At 35.1% G+C, this 27,005-nt stretch overlaps 1 protein-coding gene across 2 annotated transcripts in view; it reads right to left on the bottom strand.

Moving 5' to 3' along the window:
• Positions 1-27,005, bottom strand: part of rxrab (retinoid x receptor, alpha b) — a 75,651-nt gene that overhangs the window by 34,903 nt on the left and 13,743 nt on the right. Inside the window, exons 2-3 of one of the 2 annotated variants that reach the window (XM_048189403.1) lie at positions 19,976-20,107; positions 2,102-2,367 (exon numbers count right to left, since the gene is read on the bottom strand). In XM_048189403.1, the coding sequence (XP_048045360.1) occupies positions 2,102-2,367; positions 19,976-20,107 (398 nt within the window). The remainder of the gene's footprint in view (positions 1-2,101; positions 2,368-19,975; positions 20,108-27,005) is intronic. The other variant, XM_048189404.1, reaches the window with a different exon arrangement.

Genomic DNA, 27,005 nt, shown 5'->3' with positions numbered 1-27,005 from the left:
CTTGTAATTATTTATGTTATATTAAAACAATATTCTGACTAATGGAGACACAATAACTTAAATATATAACCAGTTGCACTTTGAATACAGCTTTTGCCTTATGGTTCTCATCTGTTTCCTTTCTATCTATTTTTCTTAAATAACGAACACCTTAATGATACCTGTTTCATGCTGAGTCAGTAGTTTTAATCAAATACAAATATTGTTTTCTTTAATGCTGCTTATATTAAATACAATCTATGTGTCACTAATTTAGTAATCTATTCAAAATTCAGTCTCATCATATGATTTAATATCATTTTATTTTAGGGTTCACGCTATGAACCCCTGACAACAGGGGTGAATATGCCAACTGATAACATGGACATTTAATCATCTCTATGTTTATGTGAATATTCTTTAATGAATAAAAACTAGCATTATGTTCATTATAAAAAATAGTAAGAAACATCACTAATGTAGCCAATGCAAATGACAAGATCAGAAAGAGTTCCATGCACCTGCATTCACTCTAATCATTTTTTTTTTTCATTTACTGAAGCGTACATAGGGAATAACACGTTCTGCTCTAAATGCTTTAAATGTTAAATGATTAACTGTTTATTTCTTATCTATGTACCCTAAAAAAGGCTCCAGTACCACCTACATCAGTGGTCTCAAACTCAATTCCTGAAGGGCCACAACTCTGCACAGTTTTGGTCCAACCCTAATCAAACACACCTGATCCAGCTAATCAAGATCTTCAGGATTAGGAAGGGTTGGAGCTAAACTGTGCAGAGCTGTGACCCTCCAGGAATTGAGTTTGAGACCACTGACCTACATATTGTCACAGTGTGTTAGTTTCTGTTAGTAAGGACTTTCGGTTTTCATGGACTTTCAGTTTGTTTTCAATTGTCACATGTTCCTTTGTTCAGTTTCCCGCCACTCGTCTGTCTCCTTGGCTACCGTAATTATTAGTTTATTTGTATCAGCTGTGTTCCTTTGTTCCTTTAAGTTGGTCCCTCACGTTAATTTCCTGTCCGTTCACCGTCTATATAAGTGTGTGTTGCACCTTATCGTATGCCTGTTGGATTTAACGTTAAAACCTGCTTTTTGGATTTATTATCTGCCTCCCTGCAACCACTGTGACACGTTTATGTTAAATATAAAATATCAATCCAAGCTACATTCCTAGTAACCATACGTAAACAATTATAATACAAAAGTGGAATTACATCACTTGGAAACTGTAATATTCCTTGTATGATGTCTCATAAAACCCAGCTCATAGTGAGAGGGATTTTACAGAAATCCAATAACACCAGAACATTTTTACAAGATGCTGCATTTTCCACCAATGAAACCCTGCTTCAATAGAGCTTTCTAAGCTATGTGTTATTAAATAAAACCCCATCATAAACTCAATAGCACTGATGCTGAATTGATTAGATTTTCTGTGAATAAGCGGAAGACTGCAGCAAGCAAGAATGGCCTCTAAACTCTGATTGATCAAATTAATGAGGTAAACACTGTGTGAAAAGTGTGTATACATGTGTGTACCATATGGAAAATACAATGGAACTATTTATGTATTTATAAATACCTTGAATGTCTAAACTTCATAATTACTAGCATTTTTCATTTCTGAGAAACTTTAGCAGAGCTTTTTGAGCTGTGAGTTATGCAGACAGCCTTCGCCACTATTGCCAAATCAATTACGTTTGCTATGAACAAACAGATGACCATGTCTCGTTGTAGCAAGAAACGCTCATTAAAAGCAATTTTTCAAAACCTTACTAAATTGGCTGATTGGTTCAATACATGAGGTAAAGATTCAAACAAATGTTTGTGTCTCTGATTTTGTGCACCATCTAGTCATGCAATCAAACCCATTTGAGCAATCAGACTCTTTAACATGGATCTTTAATTTCCAGCAGAGTTCAAGTCAAGTTTAGCCAACTGAGCAGGAAAATTCAGTTCAAGCTGAGCCTGAGAACATGTTCAAAAATATTTATTGTTGCATACCTTTGAAAGAATCTGAAATAGCACTCGGCGCTGCCGCCCACAGCAATTCATGCTAAAGCTGTTAAATAAGTCCACAGTAAATGCAGTGATGTCTTACCTGTGGGCTTAAACTGGGTCTGAAGGTCATGCTGGTGGAGGATGGGCCGCTCATGGAGGGATGGCCCATGGGTGAGCTGATGACAGGGAACGGCGAGGACAGGCCATTGATGGGCGAGCTGAGGGTGCTGATGGGCGAGTGCAGCTGACCCGGGCTGGAGCTCATGGCAGACGGGCTGAGCAGGGGCTGGTGGAGAGGATGGTTACTGATGCCTCGGTGACCCGTGGAGGAGCTCAAAGGAGACGACGAGAGCTGACCGGAGGAGTCTGCAGAATGGCGAGAGGATAAAAGAGTTACACACAAAGGAAATTTCAGGAATATTTTGCATTGTGAGGTAAACAATGCCATTGTGTCTTTGTTCGGTTATTTTACACTGAACAGATGATGTGGAAAGGTTGAACATAGTGTACAAATATCTGTTCATTTTAAAAGTTGACAAATTTTCCTTAAACTTTTGAAATAAAAAAGTTTAATGTACTACGTAAACATTTCAAAGAAAACTTATTTCTAGTCCAAAATTACTGAGTAGTATGAGCAAATTACTGAGTAGTAAATGAGCAGTAACAAAAACTTTCTAATTCAAAGAGTCACAGAGAAGGTGCTAAATCATCATAAAAACTGACAAATAACATAGTTAAATTATATTAAAATAATTAACATAAGAAATAAAAAAAAAAACTGATATGTAAGTATATAACAGTAATTTTCCATGCAGTTATAAGATGTCGTGGAAAAAATTAAATGATAAATTATATTTTATAATGATATTATATAATATTTACAGTTCTATTTCAAATAAATGTTGTTCTTTTGAACTTTTTATTCATCAAACAATCCTGAAAAAAAAAAGGATCATGGTTCCAACAAAAATATTGAGCAACACAGTTTTCTACAGAAGAGGATTAGGGCAAACCATCTCGAGATTAAAGTTGTTAAATTTCGAGAAAAAACTCATTAAATTTAGAGAAAAAGGTCGAGATAAAATGTTGAGAATAAACTCATTAAATTTAGAGAAAAAACTTGTTAGATTATGAGAACAAATTTGTTAAATTATGAGAAAATACTCGTTAAATTTCGAGAAAAAAGTCGAGATAAAATGTTGAGAATAAACTCATTATTATGTTATGTTTATTATGTTTATACTCAACATTTTATCTCAACTTTTTTCTCGAAATTTAACGACATTTTTCTCATAATTTAACGAATTTGTTCTCATAATTTAACGACTTTTTTCTCGTAATTTAAAGACTTTATTCTCAACATTTTATCTCGACTTTTTTCTCAAAATTTAACACGTTTTTTTCTCGTAATTTAACGAGTTTATTCTCAACATTTTATCTCGACTTTTTTCTTGAAATTTAACGAGTTTTTTCTTGTAATTTAATGAGTTTATTCTCAACATTTTATCTCGACCTTTCTCTCGAAATTTAACGAGTTTATTCTCAACATTTTATCTCGACCTTTCTCTCAAAATTTAACAACTTTAATTCGAGATGGTTATTTTTTTTATTATTGCTTGGCCCTAATCCTCTTCCGTAGTTTTCAACATTGATAATAATAAGAAATGTTTCTTGAGCATCAAATCATCATATTAGAATGATTTCTGAGGGATCATGTGGCACTGAAGACTTGAGTAATGATGCTGAAAATTCAGCTTTGCCAACACAGGAATAAATTACATTTTAAAATATGACACACTCAAAACACACTCATTTAAATTGTAATAATATTTTACAATATTAATGTATTTTTTACTGTATTTTTGATCGAATGAATGCAGCCTTGATGAGCATATTATAAGAAAATGTTTTACTGACCCAAACGCTATTGTATATTATTATGTTTCCTTTAAGAAGTATTATCATGCTAATTATATGTGGGGACTCACACAGACACTTTCTACACACACACTTTGTTTGTGTGTGTGTGTGTGTGTGTGGTCCTGGTACAAAAAGTCCTTAATACATTTTTGGTCCCCATGAGGAAAACAGCTTATAAATCATACTGTGATGTTTTTTTTTTTTTTTTTTTCTGAAAATGTAAAAATGCTGAACATTTTCTGTGATGGATAGAATTAGTGGATTGAATATACAGTTTGTACAATATAAAAATCATTATGTCTATGGAAAGTCCCCATAAAACATGAAAATCCAACATATATGTGTTTGTTGTGTTTGCTCTTCCATATGTAGCCTACATATTTACCATACTCTCAGTTGATTTGTTGACATTGTCTATTCTGATAACACAGTGGACTTCAGCCACAACTTGCCTTCTCTTTACAGAGAGAGTAAACACATTCTGAGAAAACACAGAGGGCTTAATTACTCATCCTTGTTTTCCCCTCACAGCTACAAGACCTTAACTGAAATGAAAACAATATCAATCTTCCTATACATGCAGCAACACATCTCAGGAAAAGGTAACAGTTCAAGTGTCATAGCAAATATTGTATTGAAACATCAACTTCAGCTTCAGCTTATTTTCTCACTCTGTCTATTGTGAAACATTCTGAAGGCCATTAGTCATTCAGTGTGTTTCACTAGAAAAAGAAAGTTTTTGACTTTTTTATTTCTGTCTGTTAAAAAGACAGAAATAAAATCAGCAAGTTTCTTTTATATCACATGTCTTAACAAGTCCACTGAAAATGGAAACTATTGAGCGACAAAAACAAAATCACTGCTTCAGAAAATGTTTAATATACAGAAGTGTAGAACCTTTGAACCAATGTGATTTGGTTCATGGTAACTGATACTCATTATGGGCACCATTGTTAATTGGGACAAAAAAGAAGAAGAAAAAGACAGCTTTTCCAATGATTTTATCATGTCCGCTGTAATGCTAGCTTACATGGAGCAGATGAAGACGATATTGAGGAGAACCGTTTATTTACAGATTCAAAACTGTGAAACCAAACATAAACTTAAACCTGACATGAAACAACATAAACTATGAACTTAACAATAACATGGAACATGAAACATGGAATATGGAACATGGAACCAGCATAACGTTCTTCAAAACAGGACAAAGTAACATGGCAAACATAATAGGGCTTAAATACAAGACTTTGGGGATCACATGACAAAAACAACCAATGAACAGACAGAGCTACTGAAACGAGACTACAACGCATGAAACAAAGGAACCAATGAAAACAAGGCATATGCACTAAGGAACAAATCAGAACATGACACATGACAAGGAAACACATGACAAGATAACATGAAAGGAACAGGTAATCACATGACATGAACAGATGACCCAATAAACATTAACTTCAAAATAAAAGACATGAAAACATAAACTGAGAACATGAAAACATGAACAAAACCTAAACAGACGCAACATCAGTAGTTATTTTAAGATATATTTCTACTTGATTTGATCAATAAAAGCTACTTTCATTGGTTTATCCCAATATTCTCAAGTTTGTTGAATAATATTAAATCATTTCTTTAACTTGATGCAGTCCATTTAGATGTTACCACATAATATATACATTTTAGATGCATATTTTACAGTGTGTTTAAGTTAATATAATATGCCTATTAGAGCAAAGTACTGCAGGGCAGTATGACGGTACACCTATAGGTATAGTGTGACACTAATAAATGTAGCTATACCATAGTAAATACATGTGTGCTGTTATCAGTGGGCAGTTATTTACATTTAAATGATGAATTTTCATTTTTGGTTGAACTACCCCTTTAATGTGCATAACAGTGTGAATCCAAACGACTGAAGATTCTGAGAAGCTACAGTAAGTTTAAGATTTGTCAGGTTGGATTTATGCCAGGAATTCTTTCCGCCAACCCAAACCAGCCCTGCACACTGTCACCAGCATTTCTCCATGAGAAGACTTGAAAGTGGTGAATGAACGTGTATAGGACAAAAACATATCTCATCCGAGCGGAAAGCTCATGTACACTCATGTTTTCTTTTAAAAATTTGGATGAAAGCCCTCGCTGGACAGTTTAAATTGGTTGTGATCTGGTTTCTCATCCTATCATGACAGAGTGTGAGTCGGCAACAAATGACGGTAATCGGTAATATGTGTCTCTGACACACCACACACATGCACACAACTTCTTCCCTGCCAACATATAACAGCCCACAGCATTGTGGGCACAGGTACATACATGCATGTACATTCACACAGACTATGAACATCAACACACATCAATACACACATTCCCAGAGCACTGGAAGATAATTTCAGATCATAAACAAGGTGTGTAGGAAGATCATTAGATTTCTATTCCACCCCCCCCCCCCCCCACACACACACACACATGCACGCGTACATTTATATACAACTTTGAAAAATAATTTGTTACAGTCTACTGTAAAGCTCACAGAATTCTCCTGCTTCACACACAATGTATGTCCAGTTTCAAAGCGAAACCCTGAATCCAATATGTCATTAATATCTCAACACTGTGACTTTTGGTTCTGTTTTATATTAATATAGACAACCAGTAGAGTCTTTGTGTCAATTAAGAATATGATCTGGCCTTATCGCGTAAACACAACTATCTTGACTCGACCGCTATATAAATACTGCCACACAAAGTGTTTACTCAATCGCCACAAACACCTACTCACTGAAATGTAAATCAAGGGTGGGAGATAAACAGACTAGGGGATAAGGATATACCGCCAGCCTAAGCAAAATGTATTTGAGCAAAACATCGTTACAGTTCGCTAATGAGGCAGCGAGAAGCAGAGCAGAGGCCTGATTAGACAGAGGATGAGGGATGATGGGAAGGCAGAGCAGAGGGTTGAGTTCATCACAACACACACTGCTGAACCGCATGGACACACAAATGACAAGATCATAACTCGCAATAACTGAATTTTATCCAAGCAAAGAAAGAGTGAAATTTTTTATAATTTAACCTTCGAATGTATTTTTTATTTATTTTATTTTAATCAAGAATAAAAACACATGATGTTTTAACACAGTATGTATTTACTGACTGAGCACTGTAATTTTCTATTTTCTTTTCTTTTCTCATGTTAAAGGGTTAGTTCACCCAAAAATGAAAATTCTGTCATTAATTACTCACCCTCATGTCATTCCACACCCGTAAGACCTTTGTTCATCTTCAGAACACAAATTAAGATATTTTTGATAAAATCCAATGGCTCAGTGAGGCCTTCGTTGCCAGCAGTGGTTCTACCTTAATGTTATGAAGCGACGAGAATACTTTTTGTGCACCAAAAAAAAAAAACTAAATAATGACTTTTCAACAATATCTAGTGATGGCCGATTTCAAAACTCTGCTTCGAAGCTTCACAAATCTTTTGTTTTGAATCAGTGGTTCGGATCGTGTATCAAACTGCCAAAGTCACATGAACTATTAAAAGTTTCGAAACACTTATGACGTAATGAAGCCTTGTTTACTAACATCACATGACTTTGGCACTCCGAACCACTGATTCGAATCAAAAGATTCATAAAGCTTCGAAGCAGTGTTTTGAAATCGGCCATCACTGGATATTGTAAAATATTCTCGTCGCTTTATAATATTAAGGTTGAACCACTGTAGTCACATGAACTGTTTTAAATATGTTTTTAGTACCTTTCTGGGCATCTGAAAGTGTTAATTATCTTGCTGGCAATAGAGGCCTCACTGAGTCATCGGATTTCATCAAAAATATCGTATTTTTTTCTAAAGATGAACGAAGGTCTTACGGGTGTGGAACAACAGTGGGTGAGTAATTAATGACAGAATTTTCATTTTTGAATGAATTAACCCTTTAATACATTTTAAATCTTTTATTATTTCTTACTTTTTATTATTATTTTATTTCATATGACCCTTGTATGATTTTTAATCAGTTTTATGTAAAGTACTTTAAATTACCATTGTTATTTATGTGCTAATAAAGCATAGCATAGCACATCATATTTTATTTTATCATTTAATTAATGCTAATAAACTGATAAATAAGTTAACATATTTTAAATACAATTTCATTCATTAAATTTGTTAATATTGCATAATATCTCTACTATTATTTTACTTCAGTAATCCATTTTGCATATATGCTGCAAATGTGTTGGTATACAAATGTTTACTTTTTGTCAAGCCAATAAAACACATCAAACTGAACAGAACTGAACTGAAAGAGTAAGAGTGATTACATTTTGATATTTTCTTTGTAGTGTTTTTTCATAATGCTAGGGTATTGTTGGAGAGTGCCAGGTTGTTGCTATGCAGCTCCTAAGGCATTTTGATTGGGTTTTAATGTGTTGCTATGTGGTTACTATGGTGTAATATATTGTAGCTCTAGATCGTAGCTAGACGCTCAAAAAAAGCCAAAAAAGCCAATGATATTCTTCAAAGCAAGCAGTATAGAATTTATCAACCAATTTTAGCGTTTGCTCTGCATCTATCAGTGTAATACTAAGGTTTATGCGTTTGTTTAAATCCCAACATATGACACCTATTAATAATAATGCTTACCTTAGAACCATTAATATATAAAAGCATGCATGGTCATCATTGAGTAATCATTTACTCAGTATTAATGATGAGGTTAGCACTCGATGACTCCCAACATTATTATGGACTGATCTCTTTAAACAGGTACAAAACAAGACACTTGAGCTAAAAGAAGGGTGAATCAGTCATATACAACACAAATGAGTCTGTTTTCAATTCGCTCTGAGCTCAGCAGTGCTGCAGAGTCATTTGAATATAGAGGAAGAGAGTGGTTTCGTGGCTTCCTACATTCAATCAGCACAGAGTGTTTAAATCAAACCCTCACTAATGTGTTTAGTCTGACACTTCCTGAGCACCTTATTTCTCCTCTCTGTTTCATCCTACTTTTCTGTAACACTGCTCTGATCTTCACAGATCTACACAAACACAGGCTTGTATCACGCAGTGCGTGTGGAAGGACATTTAGTCGACATAATTCGCATTATGTGTTCACTCACACACCATCTCTCTCCATTTCTTACTCTCACACACATATATACACTTTCACAACGCACAAACACATACATATGCTGCAGACAAAACCCCAGACTATCCAGCCAGCTGAGATGTAATTACATTGCCAATTTGGTCACTTAGCAGTTTGGACTAAAGATTCATGCCAGCTTCACACATCCGACCATTTCAGATAATCACTATAGAAAATATGCAGTTGTTCATGGTGAATAATGCAAAATAAGCAGTTTGATGAATAATAGAAAACACAATGACTAATCTATATGTGATTCATCTCCAGCTGTCACTTTAATGAAAACCTTGAGCAAAGACAGGATAAATATTTTGAAACTGAACGTTGGGGATTTCCTCTAGGTTTAATCCCAGTTTAGACACAAAATCTTTTGAATTCACTGACTTATTTCATGACAAATTACAACGTGACAACTTGTTTTGAAATTAAAAACAGATAAACAGGATGTACATTTTACAACACTTTTCATCCTGTTCAGAGAAGAAAATGAAAAATGATCTGATGATCTGAATGCATTAGCATTTTTTTGTCTAGTGGTACAGTATAAACCACAGGCAGCCACTGAGATATTTGAAATATTCATGATCCCTATTCCCCCTCTGGGTTTTCTTTTGAAATGACGGCCATAATGTTTCAATTTTAGTTCCAAAGAGATTTCATTTTAAACAACCTTTTATCTCGAACCGACAGATAGAGAATGTACATCATGTATATGACAAAGTGGTCAGCGTTTTTCTGAACAAGTTCAACTGGATGCTTGTTATAAATCTTACTGCTTTCATCTGATTTAGTATCACTGAAAATTTCATATGAGAATAACTATAGCAGTCAACATCTTAGAGGTCCAGACAGCAAGTTCCCACGGTGATTTCATGCATCGGCTCCTCAGTGCGGATAAATCAAATGTTTGCTGTCAGTCACCACACTAGTGTGAATACTGTACTTCAGAATCACAGATTCTACGTCTTGGAAGTATGACCATTTTCACTGGAAAATGGCATCTGAACAAGTAAGTAACATGTCTGCCACTTTTGTTCAGAACAACTGAGAAAAAAAATGTTACAATAAATCGCGCTGCCAATGGTGATTACATCTAACGATCGCTTAGTTCGGATCACGTCAAACCGAGCAAATTATTATTATTGTTATATTTTGTTCTCTAATGTATGGAAGAGGATTAGGGCCAAGCAATAATAAAGAAATAAAACCATCTCGAGATTAAAGTTGTTAAATTTCGAGAAAAAACATGTTAAATTTCGAGAAAAAAGTCGAGATAAAATGTTGAGAATAAACTCGTTAAATTCCGAGAAAAAAGTCAAGATAAAATGTTGAGAATAAACTTGTTAAATTACGAGAAAAAACTTGTTAAATTTAAAGAAAAAAGTCGAGATAAAATGTTGAGAATAAAGTAATTTAATTATGAGAAAAAAGTCGTTAAATTACGAGAACAAATTCGTTAAATTATGAGAAAAATTTAGTTAAATTTCAAGAAAAAAGTCGAGATAAAAAGTTGAGAATAAAGTAATTTAATTATGAGAAAAAAGTTGTTAAATTACAAGAACAAATTCGTTAAATTATGAGAAAAATGTAGTTAAATTTCAAGAAAAAAGTCGAGATAAAATGTTGAGAATAAACTCGTTAAATTACGAGAAAAAACTCGTTAAATTTGGAGAAAAAAGGCGAGATAAAATGTTGAGAATAAACTCGTTAAATTACGAGAAAAAACTCATTAAATTTCGAGAAAAAAGTCGAGATAAAATGTTGAGAATAAAGTCATTAAATTATGAGAAAAAAGTCGTTAAATTACGAGAAAAATGTAGTTAAATTTCAAGAAAAAAGTCGAGATAAAATGTTGAGAATAAACTCGTTAAATTACGAGAAAAAACTCGTTAAATTTGGAGAAAAAAGTCGAGATAAAATGTTGAGAATAAAGTAATTTAATTATGAGAAAAAAGTCGTTAAATTACGAGAACAAATTCGTTAAATTATGAGAAAAATTTAGTTAAATTTCAAGAAAAAAGTTGAGATAAAATGTTGAGAATAAAGTAATTTAATTATGAGAAAAAAGTTGTTAAATTACGAGAACAAATTCGTTAAATTATGAGAAAAATGTAGTTAAATTTCAAGAAAAAAGTCGAGATAAAATGTTGAGAATAAACTCGTTAAATTACGAGAAAAAACTCGTTAAATTTGGAGAAAAAAGGCGAGATAAAATGTTGAGAATAAACTCGTTAAATTACGAGAAAAAACTCATTAAATTTAGAAAAAAAAGTCGAGATAAAATGTTGAGAATAAAGTCATTAAATTATGAGAAAAAAGTCGTTAAATTACGAGAACAACTTTGTTAAATTATGAGAAAAATGTCGTTAAATTTTAAGAAAAAAGTCAAGATAAAATGTTGAGAATAAAGTCATAAAATTACGAGAAAAAAGTCGTTAAATTATGAGAACAAACTCGTTAAATTTCGAGAAAAAAGTTGAGATAAAATGTTGAGAATAAAGTCATTAAATTACGAGAAAAAAGTTGTTAAATTACAAGAAAAAATTCGTTAAATTACGAGAATAGATTGGTTAATTTAATGACTTCATTCTCAAAATTTTATCTCGACTTTTTTCTCGAAATTTAACGTCATTTTTCTCATAATTTAACGAATTTGTTCTGGTAATTTAACAACTTTTTTCTCGTAATTTAACAAGTTTATTCTCAACATTTTATCTCGACTTTTTTCTCATAATTTAATGAGTTTATTCTCAACATTTTATCTCGACTTTTAACGAAATTCTCGAAACTTAAGTTTTTTCTCAAAATTTAACAACTTTAATCTCGAAATGGTTTTATTTTTTTTATTATTGCTTGGCCCTAATCCTCTTCCGTACTAATGTTAATGACATCAGCATTGCGTGACTAAGTGTATTTAGTGTGTATTAGCGATACCTGTAGATTTCAGTCCGAAGTCACTGATGATTGTCATTTGGACCTTTCTGGATTGTAATCTGCCATCAAAATAAGTTTAATTATTGCAGCTGCTGTGAGAAATCTCAGCATCCTGCAGCATCCTCACATGCCATATAGCCTACCAGCTGGTACTCCTTCTTTATGTAAACAGACGTGACGTAATGACGCAAAGACTTACGGCGGCATTTCAAATTTTGACACCATGGAGAGTAATTGATGATAGAATTCTCATTTTTGGATGAACTATCCCTTTAATTATCAAGAAAATGCCTAAAAATTACAGAATTGACCTATAGAAATATAACGCTGGTAATATTGCACCTTTCTTCAACAAGCCATATAACTCATGTCCATAGCACTAACACGATGGGTTTAAATACTCTGCCAACACCAAACCCTAAAATCTGATTGAAAGGTTGAAAGGAATATTGTCTCGGTACCAAAAGGATGTTGATCCAAGAAGTCTCTGCACATTTCTGCGGAGCACATTGTTTAAGCTGAGCTAATATAATCAGAGCCCAAGGTGATGCACCTGTTCCTGACTGTGTCAGATATCAGGCCAAGCATCTGCTATCCTTATGTTCTTTGCATGTTAAAGTAAACATTTGCTTATATTATTTGCTTTATTTGTCAGTACCATTCTAACCATGCTAATGTGAATCTACAGGCACAGTGTAGCTCCAATGTCTGTCTGATTTCAGGGCATGGGAAGCTGGTCCCTGAAACTGAAATGTTATCAGTTTCCACTACAAGACTAGAGTGAATGAGACAATCAGATAAGCGTCTCTGTAGCTCAGAGAGAAAGCTTGCTCTCTATAAGCCACCTGTGAGATTAAGCCAGTGCTATCTGACACACTCGGCTACATGTGTTTGCACAGAGATGGACAGATATGAACTGCTGGTACAGCGAGAACTGTTCACAGCGTCCAGGGGCCAGTGAAAGAGCACATGCATTAGTCTAAATGACACAGTGAACATACAGTGGCAACATGTCTGAATAGATCACAGACCTGACATGCTTTGAATTCATTGCTTTAAGGATTGATTGATTTATTAATGAATGATTGATTTAAATATGGCCTACTATGATTGATTGAACTTTTTTATAAGATAAGATTCAGTAATAAGTCAAAAAAAGTAATTCCTAAAGTGTGATATGTCTAGAGGGCGTATTTGGAAAGATTTAAAATTTTGCTTCATTAAAGGGTTAGTTCACCCAAAAATGAAAATTCTGTCATTAATTCCACACCTGTAAGACCTTTGTTCATCTTCAGAACACAAATTACGATAATTTTGATAAAATCCAATGGCTCAATGAGGCCTCCATTGACAGCAGAATAGCTGTCCATTGATAGCCCAGAAAGCTACTTTAAAACAGTTCATGTGACTACAGTGGTTCAACCTTAATGTTATGAAGCAACGAGAATACTTTTTGTGCCCCCAAAAAAAACAAAATAATGTCTTTATTCAACAATATCTAGTGATGGGCGATTTCAAAACACTGCTTCATGAAGCTTCGAAGCTTTATGAATCTTTTGTTTCGAATCAGTGGTTTGGAGCGTGCATCAAACTGCCAAAGTCACGTGATTTCAGCAAACGAGGCTTTGTTACGTCATAAATGTTTCGAAATGTTTCAAAGTTTCAATGGTTCATGTGACTTTGGCAGTTTGATACACGCTCCGAACCACTGATTCGAAACAAAAAATTTGTAAAGCTTCATATTTTATCAATTTGTGTTCTGAAGATGAATGAAGGTCTTACGGGTTTGGAATGACATGAGGATGAGTAATTATTTATTTATTTATTTATTTTTTCAGTTTGTTTTCAAATTAAGAAAACGTTATATGTGTGACAGGGTTAAAACCATAAAAAAAAAAAAAACATTTCACTACTTTAAATAAATAAAAATATAAAAAAATATATTAAAAAATAAAATATTAAAAAAACTTAAAGGCAAGGCAACATTTCTCATTTTCATTCATTTTAAGTTGACATACTAAAATAACTAAAATGAAAACAACAGAAAACTAAAATGAAAACAACAGAAAATATAAAAATGAAAACAAGATCTAATCCAAGATACTATATCAGTGATACTGTCACTGTGAAAAATTAAATTACATTAAATTATTACATTTTATTTCTCTCTATAGAAGCCTGAAATGTAATTAACTCTAATTATTTGCAAAATAGTGATGCTTGGCATATAAAACATCATTAAGTAGACAAACAAATGAATAGAAACACATAAAGCCTATTTTTAATAACGTAAGAAAAATCAGTTCCATCAGCAACAAAGAAAAGATTCATGTGTGCTGATTTGATGTGTGCTAAACATTATAAACTTCTCCTTCCAATGCCGGACAATAAACCATCATCTCTACAGACCTCTTTATTCTCTCTTTCTGCTTTAAATCGGGACAGTAGACATTCTGTCATTCTCTCTCAGTGTATCCCTGCAGTAAGATTGCAGGCTGCCCCACTTTTAGGTTGCAAAAACACAAAGATGCACACACACATTCTTGCACAATCACCGGTGGGACTGGATGGCTGGCCTGGTGCCCTGAGAACTAGAACTTATACTGTGCGTCTGCCAATCTGAGCCCAACAAGCTGTATTGCATGTGCATGTGCATTTAATTTCTTTCTCACAGACCATCAATGTCCTGCAAAAAGGCCAATATAAACCTCAGTCACTAAAAAGCCTTTGTCACATTGCTCTTGTTAAAAGATCAAGAGTAACTATTCCCAGATTCTCAAAGCAAAAAGAGCAAGAATTTAAAATGAAAAATGATATTGTTTTTGATACAGATGAGTGATTTGTGTTAATTTTCTCTATCTCTTCCTTTTGACTGAAGTAAAAAAAAACTGATAGGTGCAGTTTAACAGTGGGACGTCAGAAATGAGATAATATTTCATTGTGACTGTGCCAGAGAGATAAAGAGCTCAGCGAGACCTCAGGAGCTGATTAAAGCTGATACAGCTCCAGGACTGATAGCTTCCCTCCAGCTTCTGTGTTGTTAGCCGCTCCTCTGAATGCCATGTGCGCACCATATCCGGTGAGTCAAAATTATGGAATTAGATTGGATATTTAGATTTGCACTAAACTGCTGCTTTTAAACAGGTTCATGTGTTGTTGTTGTTTTTTGAACAAACTAAACACTTTTATGATTTATAATTGAAACAGATTTTTATTGTCTTGAATTTTTTTTCATACCCTACATCATTTATTTTTGCTACTTTTCAAATGCATTTTATGTATGTTTTATTTTTCTTGTCTTTCAATCACTTTCAATCGTTAAATAGAAAATCCCCTTTAGAAAACTGAATTATTATATATCGTCGCTGTCGGGCGGAAACCTCTCCATATTTCGTCTTTTTTTTCATAAATCATTATTATTGGTTAACCTTTACGTCTGTCTGTGGGTTTTGCAATTATATGTAAAGTACTAAAAAGAGCTTGTGACTAAACCTTCTATCTCCATTGGATCCTCAAACTGTCGGTAAAACCTCATAAATCCTGCGTCTATCATTAATGAAGTGCCGCGCGGAGTTTGGACCGTCTCTGGTTAATAAAGAACTAGTTATTTGAATAAATACAGCCTTTTCTATAATAGGCTAATCTTTTATGTATTTGAGGAGGGGAGAGGAGTGTCTTAGTCTAGCATTTGTCGTTGAGTCATTGCCAATACTCCCTTAAATAGCCTGTGTGAAGCACTTCATCTTTAATAACATGAGATTTTCTCCAAATGACATAAAGACTGAGTGCCCACATAGCTACAGTAGACTTTATAACCCATAGGTTGATGAAAACGTAACGCAATGCACTTACTACCTCAGATGACGGACAAAGCATGCATGTCCTAAATTCTCAGAAATTCACTGGTCAAAAACCTTGTAACTTGGTTTTGGTAAAATGTTAATAATATAATGAATCATTCAAGTGTCTGACCATATATAAAGCCACAATATCAAATTTGACAACGCAGTGTTTAATTATTTAAAAAATTGTGGTTTTTCCATTTCCTGAAAAGTAGCGTTTTTGGAGATATGAGGTTTCCACCTGACAGCGACAATATTTACAATCATGATGATCTAAAGTGAGAGTGAAATCAACATAAAACATTTAAATATTTATTGTGTGAAAATGACATACTGTAAGACATCTGCGCACAAATTATGACTGTCACTTAGGCAAGGCTATTATCGTTAACTAAAATTAAACATTAACAGAAATAATATAAAACACTTTCAACTAGTTGCCAAGGCAACATTTATCATTCAGATAATTTAAGTACTAGAATAACTAAAACTAAAACTTAATAAAAACGGTTTTAAAAAATAATTAAAATGACAAAAAACACATCAAAATTACTAAAACTTTAGTTTAGATTTAGATTTTTAGTTTAGATTTTTCTTGTGGAACTCGAGGGCATGTGAATGAGCCCTGCCCACCCTCCCGCCACTGAGAGTGAGTTTTTGGATTCGGGACGGGAGAACTGTTGTCATTTTGGAGAAGTTCCCAACCAACCTCCCTCTCCCACCACCTCTCCAAAATACCATTGAGGCTGTTTTATTTTTTGTTGGTTTTTGTATTACCCTTCAAGATCCTCTCTAGTCCACAACCAATTTCTGCCACCCAGTCATCGCTGTATCCCATCAGCCCCTCTGTTCCACCTCAACCTCCTCTCAGTGGCATGGTTACACAGCTGGACTGCTGGAAGTCATCTCCTCCTGGGCTTGGGGAGCCGTGGATCCGCCTCCAGCCTCTGTGTGCTCCATTCCACCTTGACCCGACGCCCTGACTCCTACACCTCCGCTCCTTCAACCCTCGATGTCAGCATTGACCATCGGGCATTTGGCCTCGCCAGTATCCCTCGGTGCCTTGGTCGAACAACGCTCCACCTTTGCCAGGGCCCTCCACCCCCCGTTCCTCAGGCTGCACCTCTGCCCTGTTGCTCCAGCTCAACATCTACCCTCCGGATCCTTGCTTCCACCTCGGAGGGTCGTCGTTGCAGCTCCATCACAGTTGCGTCACTTCGTCGGCTCTCCAGTGATGCGGTGGGCTCCACCTCCTATGTCACCAGCGCTTTCCATCCCTTCGCCATCTCCTCGTCCGCCTCCAGAGCCCCCACCCTTCTTCCCTCATCTTTTCTGTCTTCCGACGGTTCCGCCATCCAGGAGGTGGCATGCTGTCACAGTTTTCCTTTGTTTGGACTTAGTATTCATTTTGCACCATCTATCTGTCGTCATGGACACTAATGTGATTAGTTATTCAGTTCAGGTGTGTGTCGTTAATCATTCTCATTTACCTGTGTATTTAAGTTCCCTTGTTTCAGTTCAGTGTGGTCTGGTCTCATCTATCTTATGGTTGTGTTTGCTTATCTTCCTGTGTTTGGAATTACCTGTGGATACTATTAAAGACTCTCTTGGAACTTCATCTTCTTCGTTGTGTGTGTTAATACAGCCAGACCATGACACCATGATGTCTGTATGTTCACATACTGTGACATAATAAAGAAGTGCGAGTGTTTCAAGAAATTTCATTTTCTAAATGTTCACAAGGACAAAAGTGCCCATAGCTGAAGAAACACCCAATTATAAAAATCATCACTGTGTTTAACTGTTTTCATTTTCAATTCCATGTCAGCTCAACAATCAAGTTATTTTCTTTTTTTCTTCAGTAAATCTCAAATTCCAGCAAAATATTTAGTTTTCCTTCACAGGCATCTGTCACTTTAATCATCCAACACATTACACATGTGATGTAGCTCAGCCCGCTGTGGCACCTCAGTCTGCTTTATGGAGACAACTGCCTCGATCATCAGGAAGAAATTAGCCGAGAACTAAGCAACACAATCTTATTGGCTGCCGGGCCCGTCCGCTCCATTTGAGGTCAGCCCAGACATTCCAATGGATAATCTTTTCCATCCCTCCACTCTCTTGTCTTTCTCTCTCTTACACTCTCTCTGTTTTCCTCAAAGAGCAACTAGCACAAGGCTGGCTTTGTGTAGTCTCTTCACTAGCGTTTTCTTACTCAGTCAGTGTGTTTTAAGTGAACCGTATTTAGCTGAAATACATATCTGCCTTCATTCCCAGCTTTCGCTGTACCTTCCAGTAAAGTTATTTTCTATAGCAAGCTAGTAATATGAAGCCTCTGAATTAGGGCCATCACCACATCACAAAGCTTCTGGAGAGTAGCTGAGCTATGTTTGCTTCTGGAGCTTCGCCCACTTTTCCCAGCATCCCATTCTTTGTTCTGCTCGATCTCTCTGAACTTGCAACAAAAGGCTATAATTATGGTGGGCACAAACTAGAGAGAAAGAGCGATATTATAGCATTCTCTCACACTTCAAATATGCCCGCTCGCTAGGAGTTACAGGAACCCGTTTTGATTTATGCCAGCTGTGGAAATGACAGCTGCTGTGAACTTCTGGATGGTCGTTTTGATGCAACCCACATATCTCATGCATTCTGAACCACAATATTTACATAAGTCCTCATGTTAGATGCCTGAGATACGCATCCTTGCCTAAACATACTGCCGAGTGATCATGCTGAAGACTAGCTATAATGCGCTACATATTAACTTGTAACACTTTATAATAAATTTCCATTTGATAACGTTAGTTAATTACATGAACTAACAATGAAAAATATACATCTAAAGCATTTATTAACCTTAGCTGATGATAACTAATACATTATTAAATGTTTATATATATATATATATATATATATATATATATATATATATATATATATATATAAAACTTTTATAATTTAATGATGATAATAACACAGTAATAAATTAATATCTGAGATTTAATGGATCTGAGCTAACATGAACTAATAATGAACAGTGGTATTTTTAGGTAACACTATTTTACTGTCCTTGTTACACATTACATGTACTTATACAGTAATAACAGTAAATTATGCATAATTACAATAAACTAACTGTAAACCAAACTCGGTAGCACTTTATTTTACAGTCCTGTTCTACATTTGCATACTTAATTTTACAGTAAATGTACTTAGAGTGTACTTACAGTGTACTTACCCAAGAAAGTACTGGTAATATAAGGTAACTATGGGTTAAGGCTAGGTTCAGGGTTATAACTAGGTTATAACTAGGTTATAAACCTGAACCAACCCCTAAACCTAACCTCAACCTATAGTAACCTTATATTACCAGTACTTTCTTGGGTAAGTACATGTAATATAAAATTAAGCATAACTTCAAACTCCTAACCCAACCCTATAGTAAGTATATGTGGTTAATTAATATTACTCTAATTGTATAATTACACTGTAACAACCTAACATAATGTTAACAAAGATTAATAAATACTTTAACAAATGTAATGCTCATTGTTAGTTAATATTAGTTAATACATTAATGTTAACTAATGGGACCTTATTGTAAAGTGTAACCAATTAACTTGAAACTTGAAAAATAAAATCTCTGAAATTGACAATTGACTTTGAATAAGCAACAAGCCTGGGGAAAAACAAGCATGTAAGCTGAAAACCAACTGAAAACAAAGAGACCTACAACATGTGAATACCAGGAATAAGACCGGTGAAACATGTCCATTAATGTAGAGGCCAGGGGAGACGCTCATTATATGGGCTTTGTTGTAACATGTTTGAAGCAGAAACTATTTCTCATGAGTGAAACTGTATCTTGAGTTCTGCTAGGGAATGACAGGACAAGACATCCTACACTTGGAATGAAGACTGATTTTGCCCTACAGCGTTGGATCGCTGACATTATGCATGGATGATCCAGCACTGTAGGGCAAAATCAGTTCAATGCAACTGTGCTAACACAAACCAGATGGCTTTCAGCTGAATTAAAATACTGATCTGATGTGTCTATGTGGCAAGCACAGGTGCTCTGATGTGTTGGTGCATGTGAAAGTGTATTTTATACCTGTAGATATCCTGCGCTGTTGTAGCGGGTACGCACCCGTGAAGCCGGAGCAGCCATTGGGCGAACTGCCAGCGTCGCCCGGCCAGCTCCGCAAACACGGCGGCGCTACTGAGCAGGGGTTTTTCAGGAGCCCTGTGTGTGTGACACAAGAGAAGTGGGTGAGAGTCACTCACTTCCTATTCAATCAGGTGAGGATTTCAGACCAATATGTGAAAGTACACACTACACTTCACTCAAAAATGTTATGGATGAATCTCACAGGCTTTAAAAATGTATACATAAGCTTGTATGACAGTATAGAGGAAAATGTAATAGTAGCTCAAATGTTGCTCTCAGGACGTAATGTAATGGAGTTTTTGTAGGTATCAGTCATTGTCTCAATGTGTCACAGCTTTTATTAAGCTTATATATTCAGCTTATATTAACTGATGTGAAAGTTTGAGCTCACATTGACTTTTAATCTGAACACAGTTTGTGACATTACTGAGATCTCTTATGAAGCATGTAAGATAATGTCACGTGTGGGTGTAATAAGGTGCACGAAGAAAGAGTAAAGAAACAAAAACAGTCTTTAATGTTAAATCCATAAAGGGAACACGCAGGAGATAGCAGGAGTAATGTAACCACATTAACATTGACATTGACATAAACAATACAAGACAAAGAAAGTGAGGAAATATAAATATAAAGCAGGGAGACAGGACATAACAGAGCATAACCGTTACAGATAAATAGGGAAAGATACATTTCCATTTGCTCTCCACTTAATCTTGTTGTTGTTATGGAGAAAATTTGCATACAGAAAATTTGTCTGTATAGTGTATAGAAGCCTATTTCTGCCTAGGAGAAAAAAAAAAAAATGGACTATTTTTCATTCATAATTGGAACTTTATGTCTCATAATTGCAGTTTTATTTCTTATTTTAAACTTTATCTCACAATTACTTTATTTTTTACTTTAAAGTGATAGTTTAATCATAAATCATACTCGTACTCATGTCCCACATGTCGTTATAAATCTACAAAAAATCTATAAAGCTTCCGTTCATCTTCGAAACACAAATCTCTCATATATTCAAATATTTTCATTTGTATTTCAAAGAAGTTTTATGGGTTTGTAACTAAGAACATTGAGGGTGAGTAAATGATGAACTGTGAAAAAAAAAATTCATTATTGTGTGAACTTTCATTTTTGGGTGAATGGGCTTCCATACTTGTACGTACTTGAAACATCTGTAATTAGTGTCCTTTTCTACATGTGCAATTGTGTAGTGTCAATTATGTAGTGTCATGTAAAACCGGAAGTCATTTTTTATGAGAAAGACCCATGCGAGAGTATTTGTGACTGAATGTGTGTGGCCAATGCTACATTTCTCTGATTGATATGGAAATAACTTGACCTCCAGATGTTTTATTTGTTCGCTAGTAAAATTGCAAGCGCCTCATTTTCATTTGTCTCTGAATATGAACTTTCAGACCACCCAATAATCTGACTCACTATGACCTTGAGCAACAAAGGACACCTAGTCACACACACACACACACACACACACACACACACACACACACACACACACACACACACACACACACACACACACAGACTAAAGGCAAAATTTGCAGGCTCACTTTACGAGACCCGGGATATTTGCTCCTTTCAAAGCCCTCATTTACGAGACCTTGATGAGAGGCCATGCCACGCAGAGCAGATTCCTTTTTTCAAGGTTTCCATCTCATCTCTAAGACAATCAAGCTCAAGGTCAAAGATCAAACCTGCAATTCAATTCATCATGAACGTCATAAAAATTTCTCTCTCAAGGGTTCTTGATTAGCTCTTTAGAAAGGGGCTTGAAGGATGGACCTCAGTACAGGCAGAAGTTGTTTCCTTGGCCATGTGATCATTAGAGAACCTTCAAGTCCTATTTGTAGCCTTGAAAGCTGCATTAGAGATGTATAGAGATCAAGGGGTTTCAGTTTAATACCTTCTTATCTTCTTTGTGATTGATTAGAGTGTGTGATTTGACGACAGCCTTTACAATGAGTTCTGGATACTAAGAAGTCATGCTAAAGATCAATGCAATGATTTGACTGTCAGAATTATGAAGATCTGCTGCATATGCTGTTGTTCACATTGAGGCAATCAAAAATGTAGACAACACCAGGTTTTGCTGTGTCATATCCTGTCAGTAAATGGGAATGAGAATAACTGCTTTGGCATTGCAGTTGAAATAGTCAAGATAGTATGCAGGAACAAAAGGTCTGATCCATAACCTTTCATGAGACACTGCCAGGAAGAGACATGGAGATGTTAGGATGGAAGGAGAGAGAAGCAGTCTAAACTAAGAAAGCCTTTTAAAATAGCTGCCGAATTCCAGCCTTCCTCCTTATAGCTGCACACATAAACATAGACACAATCTTTACAAGACAGTCAGGAAAAGCAGACCCATAGGAAAATGGGTCAATGACACATACTAGTGTCCACAAAACACATGTGCCAACAAATGTATTCATGTTGGCTTTGAAAAGCTGAAATTTAATGACTTTAAAACTGTCATGTGGTGTAACCATCAGGTAAAACCTAATAACATACTCTCCTAACAGCTTGAATACATTTGACTGTGCACATCTTAATTATATATACACATACAGTATATATCATGAGGGTCTGCATTGGTCCTCTCTATGATATAATTTCCTGTTATGTTTTTTCATAGATGAGGTGTATTCAAGTCACTGAGTGTTTGAATTGCATTTTTAATGTATTTTAAACAAATTAATGGATCATCATGTCATTGACCCAAATTGCAAATGAGATGTCTTTAATATCTTAGTTGTTTCTCCTAGATAACAATGAGATGAAATGGAGAGTAAATGGTGGCAGTCTCCTGATTCTCATATGTGAATCTCCTCCCAGAGTTTCAGAAAGAAACTTAGATGCTCAGATTTGCATTTACAATCAAAAAGTCAGAGACTTTAATATGAACTCAATTGCTTCTCACCAAATCCTTTCAAGACTGAGACATCATCATTCATTTTTATAGATTTATACTCTTGCACTGATCAGTTGACACATTTTCAACAAAAAAAAAAAAAAAAAACTAAGATAATTATTTTGAAATTATTAATATAGCATTAATTAATGGAGTTTTGTAATAAGTATATTTTTTCTTAGAACAAAGGATGACCGTTTTGAAGTAGTACATGAGTTATGAAGAAAAATATTTAAAAAACAGCTAAAAAAGAAGAGAGAGAGAACATAATCTTCAAGGTCTTGCATTCAATGATAAAGCACACAGAATATAATGGAAGTGAAGGATAAGGACATCAAACAAACAACTTAAGCTCACAGTCTCACTGCATCTCTTCTGAATTGCAATCGGCTACTCAGCTGCTTTTAAGACTCTGATACAGAAAATTAAAATGTAGAACATATTCTACATGTTTATTATTTATATACATTATATAAGTTATATACATATTCTTTGTTATTTTCAAGAGAAGGTCAAGCTGATGAGTCATGATGCCATGGAGACTAGAGCTTCTGATAAAAAATATATAGCCAATTTCACCATCAAATTGTTATATTTAATTATTATACAAAAATATTATTGCAATCAAATGCTCTCTAGAATGAGAATCTAATACCACCTGCAATAGATTAGCAAGTAGCAAATCATGGTTCAAGATTGTGATGTCTCTAAAGGCTATTGGCAATTAAAATAAGGGACAAGTCCTTCGATATGTGCTTGTAAAGTGATTTCATGGGAAGGATTATGGGAAGTCTGGAAATATTGTTTTTAAACCTTTCCAATTTAGAGTTATTGGTCATAAGAAATTCCCTAAAAACTCAATCACTCAAATCCAATTATCAGAGAGGAAATGGAAAAGAAGGGAGAGAAAGTAAAAGAAGGTGAATGAGAGAAGAGCATTCAGGGAAATGGCAAAAACACCTAACTTATTGAAATCTACTTCAATATTTCATCAGCCCATTTTTTTTTTTTTTTTTTTTTTTTCTATTTCCTATGGAAGGAACAGCATGGAGTGTTTATGGCTGTCGGAGTGTCCTGTCCATTAATCTCTCTGTAGATACACCAATCTGCCTCTCAACAGTGGTTTAATAAAAGTATGTGGAAAAATACTATGGAGAGGCTTTTAATAATTGACGTCATCAACACAGAACAACACATCCAATCTCTTAGATTTAAACATCTGACTGCTTGCACGTTAATGTTAATGTGTTGTTTTTCTAGATGTGATGTGTTTTTTGTTTTTTTTTTTTTCAGTCTGTCTGCTTCACCAGTGATGTGTAAAATATGAGATCCATATATCCCTGGTGTATGACATGAGGGCCTGCAAGTTAAGTTCATTTGGAAAGAATGTTGGCTATACCAAGAATAAATTTTAGGAAGTATTTGGCTCACTTGCAATCATAATATTAATTATGTAGTGGGGAAGAATTATTTAAGGCAATCTGGAATACTGGAAGCATCCAAAGGATTAAAAGGGAGAGGTTTTGGAAACCACAGTTTGGAAATAATCAGTGGAGTTCCTTAGAAGATGTTATAATTATTTATATGAAATAGAGGTGTATTTTTATATAGATCATCAGAGCAGATCTGACAGGGAGAATGAAGGAAAGTGAGTGTTGAAGCTGTTCAACTCTGTCTGTTCATTCATACCAAATTCAATTGCTCAAAGATTGCCCTTTTAAAGCTTAGAGACTTTAAATTTGGCACGGAATGAAAATTCACCATATCTATTTTGTAAATGCATGTTATAGATCTTAATGTAAACGATTCTTTTATGTATTGGGGGGGGGGAGGGCTCATATGTTTTATCAAAATGTCATAACTAAATCTTTCAGTGAAAAGTCAGAATTCTCTCTGTTGACCTACTCAGGCCTTATTCCACAATGATCACATCTCAAAATTCAATCAACAACCAATGTATAGAACCAAGTCCCCACCCAACATTTTTTTTTCTTTTTCGATATTTCATTAAACTGGGATGTACGTCACGATACAGAAAAAAAGATCTGTCGCTACTTCCTTTTCATTTTGACTTAAATGAAGTTCCAAACATAGGTTCGGGAGGAGCCTAATCATTCAGTTCTGTCAATCATCATTATGAGCGTATATAAGCAGCAGTCAATTCTTCCGGCATCCCTCCGCCTCCCCATCTCCTCCTCTATTTCTCTCATTCTTCCTGTATGTAGTACTGCATTTGATCTCAGAACTCGAGCCGATCCTCAGGAAGCCAAGTTCGTTTACCATTTACTAACTCGTGAATGGAGTTTTCAGTTTCAATTTTGTCGCAGTTACAATTACCTCTAATCTCCTGTTATATAGTTCTTTAGAAACACAGGAGCCCTATTTATGTTATAGCAAATGGCTATTTGACAATTTTTGTGCATTAATTAGCATGCATTTACGCGTGTTCTCATCTCAGGAGCCGATTAGAGCTGTGTCTCCAGCAGGTAAATAGCCCCTCTTCCAGGCACACACACACACACAGACGCATCGCCCTGACATCCTGTTCCTCGCCTCCTCATTGTTCTCTTATGACTTCCTGCTGTAGCAAATCACACACTCACCAATGTAAACAACCCTGAGAGAAAATAACGGCAATGGGGAAAAAAAAGTGTAATAAGAAGACAGTAAACACTTCATGTCCTGTCCTGTAGTTACATCACTCGGAAAGCGTTAACAAGAAAAATACAGCGTAAAGAATGATGGAATATCATATCATTCCATCAACATTATGTCATGATACTGTATCACGTTACAAAACAAATAAGTCAGACGTGTCTGATGGCTTGGAAAATCATCTGACCGGATGAGGGCAAAGGGTGAAAGGTTCATTCGTTCCTAAACATTCTTTAAAGTGCAACTCCAGTGCAACTTCACCCCAGAGACATCTAAATCAGTCTGGAAGGAAACATACACGCATATAGGAGCAGAACAAAATGTATAGCACAATTCAGTCTTATCTTTCACGCCCAAGGAAAAAGAAAAACCTATATGCAATCTACAATGAAGTCATACACAAAACATACTCCGACCATAATATAAGTTGTTATTTAAGAGCAAGGACAAGGAGGACAAAGTGTCACTTATGCTGTAAACACAATGAAATAAAAAAGCGATGACATTATTTCATTTGAAAGACGCAATGCTGTAGGGACAACCATGTTGGAAATCACACTCTAAAAAACAGATTGCACTGAATGCATAATGTAAAAATGTCTTTAATGACCTACTGGAAAAAAGATGGACAGATCGCACGCAGTGCCCTTCAGGATCTGTTTTAATGAGTTTACTTGGACTGACTAATTAATTAGGCAAACCAGAAAGTGTTTAGATTGAATGTGAATTTTGGATGTTCTCAAGGCATCAAAGCTGGAATGAGATCCGTGGATGGTTGCATCAACTGCTTAGACTAGTCTTACTTGCTTACAAGTTAGTCATCTATTTTTTTTCTTCAAGACTTGTCATAATACAAAGATAGATTGGTCTAGTTTAAATCCAAAAAGTAAGACTTTTATCCCTTGGTTAACTGCTAGTTAATCTGACCAGTTCTTAAGACAGTCTTAAAGGGCGCCTATTATGCCCCTTTTTACAAGATGTAATATTGGTCTTGGGTGTCCCCAGAATGTATTTGTGAAGTTTCAGCACAAAATACCCCACAGTTAATTTATTATAACCATTTGAAAATGTCATTTTTGGGGCCTGTTTTAAAAAGAGCTGTTTTGGTGTGTACCACCTTAAATATAAATGAGCTGCATATCCCCGCCCTGCCTTTGGATGAGGGCGTAACTTGCATACCTATGGCAATAAACAGTCGGTAGAAGCAGAATGAGAGTGAGAGACCCGCTGTTTTGTATGGCATTCAGCCGTACATGTTTGAACCGGAATCAGACCCAGATGATGAAGAGACTCCGGCAGAAGAAACACAATTGAGAATGGAGCAGGACGTCTCTGAATGGTTATTTGATAAATTTATGTACTTATAGAGTTTTAATCGCGTCCCCT

Source organism: Megalobrama amblycephala, linkage group LG4 (genome assembly GCF_018812025.1).
Source record: "Megalobrama amblycephala isolate DHTTF-2021 linkage group LG4, ASM1881202v1, whole genome shotgun sequence".
Classification (NCBI taxonomy): Eukaryota; Metazoa; Chordata; class Actinopteri; order Cypriniformes; family Xenocyprididae; genus Megalobrama; species Megalobrama amblycephala.
The sequence above is the reverse complement of the archived record's forward strand: the minus strand, read 5'-3'. Positions and strand labels throughout refer to the sequence as shown.